Source organism: Frankliniella occidentalis, unplaced genomic scaffold, assembly GCF_000697945.3.
Source record: "Frankliniella occidentalis isolate FOCC.00 unplaced genomic scaffold, Focc_3.1 Scaffold299, whole genome shotgun sequence".
Lineage (NCBI taxonomy): Eukaryota > Metazoa > Arthropoda > Insecta > Thysanoptera > Thripidae > Frankliniella > Frankliniella occidentalis.
Genome location: NW_026267425.1, coordinates 213,556 through 215,986, shown reverse-complemented (window position 1 = coordinate 215,986; position 2,431 = coordinate 213,556). Strand labels below are relative to the sequence as shown.

At 54.0% G+C, this 2,431-nt stretch overlaps 1 protein-coding gene across 1 annotated transcript in view; it reads right to left on the bottom strand.

Moving 5' to 3' along the window:
- LOC113211047 (putative ferric-chelate reductase 1 homolog) overlaps positions 1-2,431 on the bottom strand; it is a 33,456-nt gene that overhangs the window by 16,435 nt on the left and 14,590 nt on the right. Inside the window, exons 2-3 of the mRNA XM_026429286.2 lie at positions 1,184-1,537; positions 707-798 (exon numbers count right to left, since the gene is read on the bottom strand). Of these exons, the coding sequence (XP_026285071.1) occupies positions 707-798; positions 1,184-1,537 (446 nt within the window). The remainder of the gene's footprint in view (positions 1-706; positions 799-1,183; positions 1,538-2,431) is intronic.

The window sequence follows — 2,431 nt, the reverse complement described above, 5'->3', positions numbered from 1 at the left end:
CGCCTGCAAGTATAGGCAAATTGGCATACAGGCATGACAAGTTGCCTACTTACAGGCGCGGGTCCGCCGGGTTTACCCGGGTACCCCGGGTACCCGGGAAAACCCGTTGACCCGGTTCCTACCCGGGCGGGTACCCACCCGTGTTACCCGGGTACTCGGGTAAAAATAAGAGCCCTAAAGGAAACAGCATTTAACAACAAGTGAATTCAACAGAAAAACTTGTGTGCCACAGTTGGCATCGATTGGAGTGACCAGTTCGGTCTCGCCAATTGATGCAGCACCGGCTGGTACTAGACAGAAACACATGGGAGTTCTCACAAACATGACCAAAAATCGAGGGGGCAATAACTCCCTTTTGGTGTGTACACATGATTCCCGAAATACTTGATTCCTTGTGATTCCCAGTGATTCCCGTCCACTTATATTCATGCCTTAGGTTTTCTAGTGGGAGAAAACGCTTACTTTGACTAATTTGTATCAGTTTCATTAGTTTCCCACTTAGTTTAAACGATTTCTGTTGATTTCAATTACTTTTCATCTTGATGACTTCCAGGCAGATGTACACATGATTCCCGGAGTTATTGCCCCCTCGCCAAAAATACAGTAACACCGCGGACATTTACGACGTGATCTAAGGATGTCCACTTTACTCAAATGACACGTTTCACATTAGTTTCTGTTCAGTTAGGATGCGGGCGCTACTCACTTGAAGACGACGGGTCCCTCGAAGTCTTCGGGCGCCTCCCACTCGAACTCGAGGTTCTTCTTGCGCTCCTTGTTGTTGTGCGTGGCGCCGCTCTGCAAAGAGGAAAGGACCATCAAAGGGGTTAACAACAAATTTCACATAGATGCGACACCGTCTGTAAAGGCAATACATCACAGTATAGCGCGGGCTTGCCTACCCGATCTGCCCGTAAGGGACCATTGCCCCTTGGGTATGCAAACCCGCAAAACCGAGTATTAGTCTTGACACTCAGTTCAGTGAAATGAAATTGAAACAGTCTGAAATGGTCCTAAAGCCATATCAATTTTGATATGGCTTCAAACGATTTGAAATATTTTTGACATCAATTGAAATTGATATGGAATAGTCTTGGAATGGGGGTTTGAAAAGAAAATAGAAATGTTTTGAAATAGTTTAAATTGGAAACACACAAAAGATCGTGTGCCCGCAAGTACTCACCCTGGCCGCCCTGCCGCACGCCAGGGGCATGGCCTCTTCGGGCATGCTGCTGAAGTGGCCCAGGGCGTTGGTGCCGTCGCCGTCCTCGGCGTTGAGCGGGCGCGCCACCAAGACGAAGCCCGTGAAGCCCACGCCCTGCGGCGACGTCAGCATGACGCGCACGCGTCCCTCCTCGGTGCGCGCGCGCGCCGGCGACACGGCGAACGGCGCGCGCCCGTCCTGGGGCGACGACGGGTGTCCCGGCACCAGGTCGCCGCAGTTGCCCACCTTGGCGCCGTCGGGGAAGCCGTCGGCGCGGGGCAGGGCCAGGAGCGCGACGAGCGACAGCAGCGCGGGGCCGCGCCGCAGCGGCACCTGCAACATGAGAGAGAGGGGTCCGTGAGTGAGAGCGCCTGTCGGGTAGGCCGCCGGGTCGGACATGTGCGCGTAACGGGACTGCCCGCCCGCCAGGCGCTAGTCCCCCATCACCTACCCCGCCCGTGGACGGAACGGCGAAAGGTTTAGGGCGATCCATACGTTTTGAGCAGATGATACCTTAAAAACCTTTTGACTAAACATAAAGAATATATAAGTAACTTTAAGGTGTCAGCTGAGGGAAAAGGGAAAACTCTGAGCAACTCCCGAAAACTCCTCAGATTTTGAGGAAGTGGGAATTTTCCTCATTTTTTTAGGAGGTCCTCAAAATCCGAGGCGAGATCTGGATTTGACGAGTTTCCCCTCAAATTTAGGACTTCCTCAAAACAATGAGACATTGTATTTACCGGTATTTACCGTGCGTAGAAGCCAATGTGAACTTTGAAACCTGTGCGCAACCTCTAAATTTAATCCAAAAACTGCCCCCCCCCCCTCTTCAAATTCTGAGAGGGCCTGTCCTCAGGTGGATTGGAAGATCGTTCCGAGCAATCTGCTCAAAATGCGACGCACACTTTTGAAATTAATTCTGGATTGCCCTGGGAGGGGGTGGACGGAGAGCACGAGGAGCTGCTACTCTCCTCGTTGGTCCACTGACCCCCCAGTCGGATGCTGGTAGGGCCAGGCCGGCCAACACACGCATGTGGAGCAGGAAGTGTCCGTTCCACCTGCCGAGCCGAGCCGAGCCGTCCTTTCACTCGGACTGACCGCGATCGCATAGCGCTGTGTTGTGCCCTGCCCCACCTCGACTCGTACTCGCAGCCCGCCGCAGCAGCGTGGTGGGGCGTGGCGGGACGTGGCGGGGCGTGGCGGGGCGTGGCGGGACGTGGCGGGGCG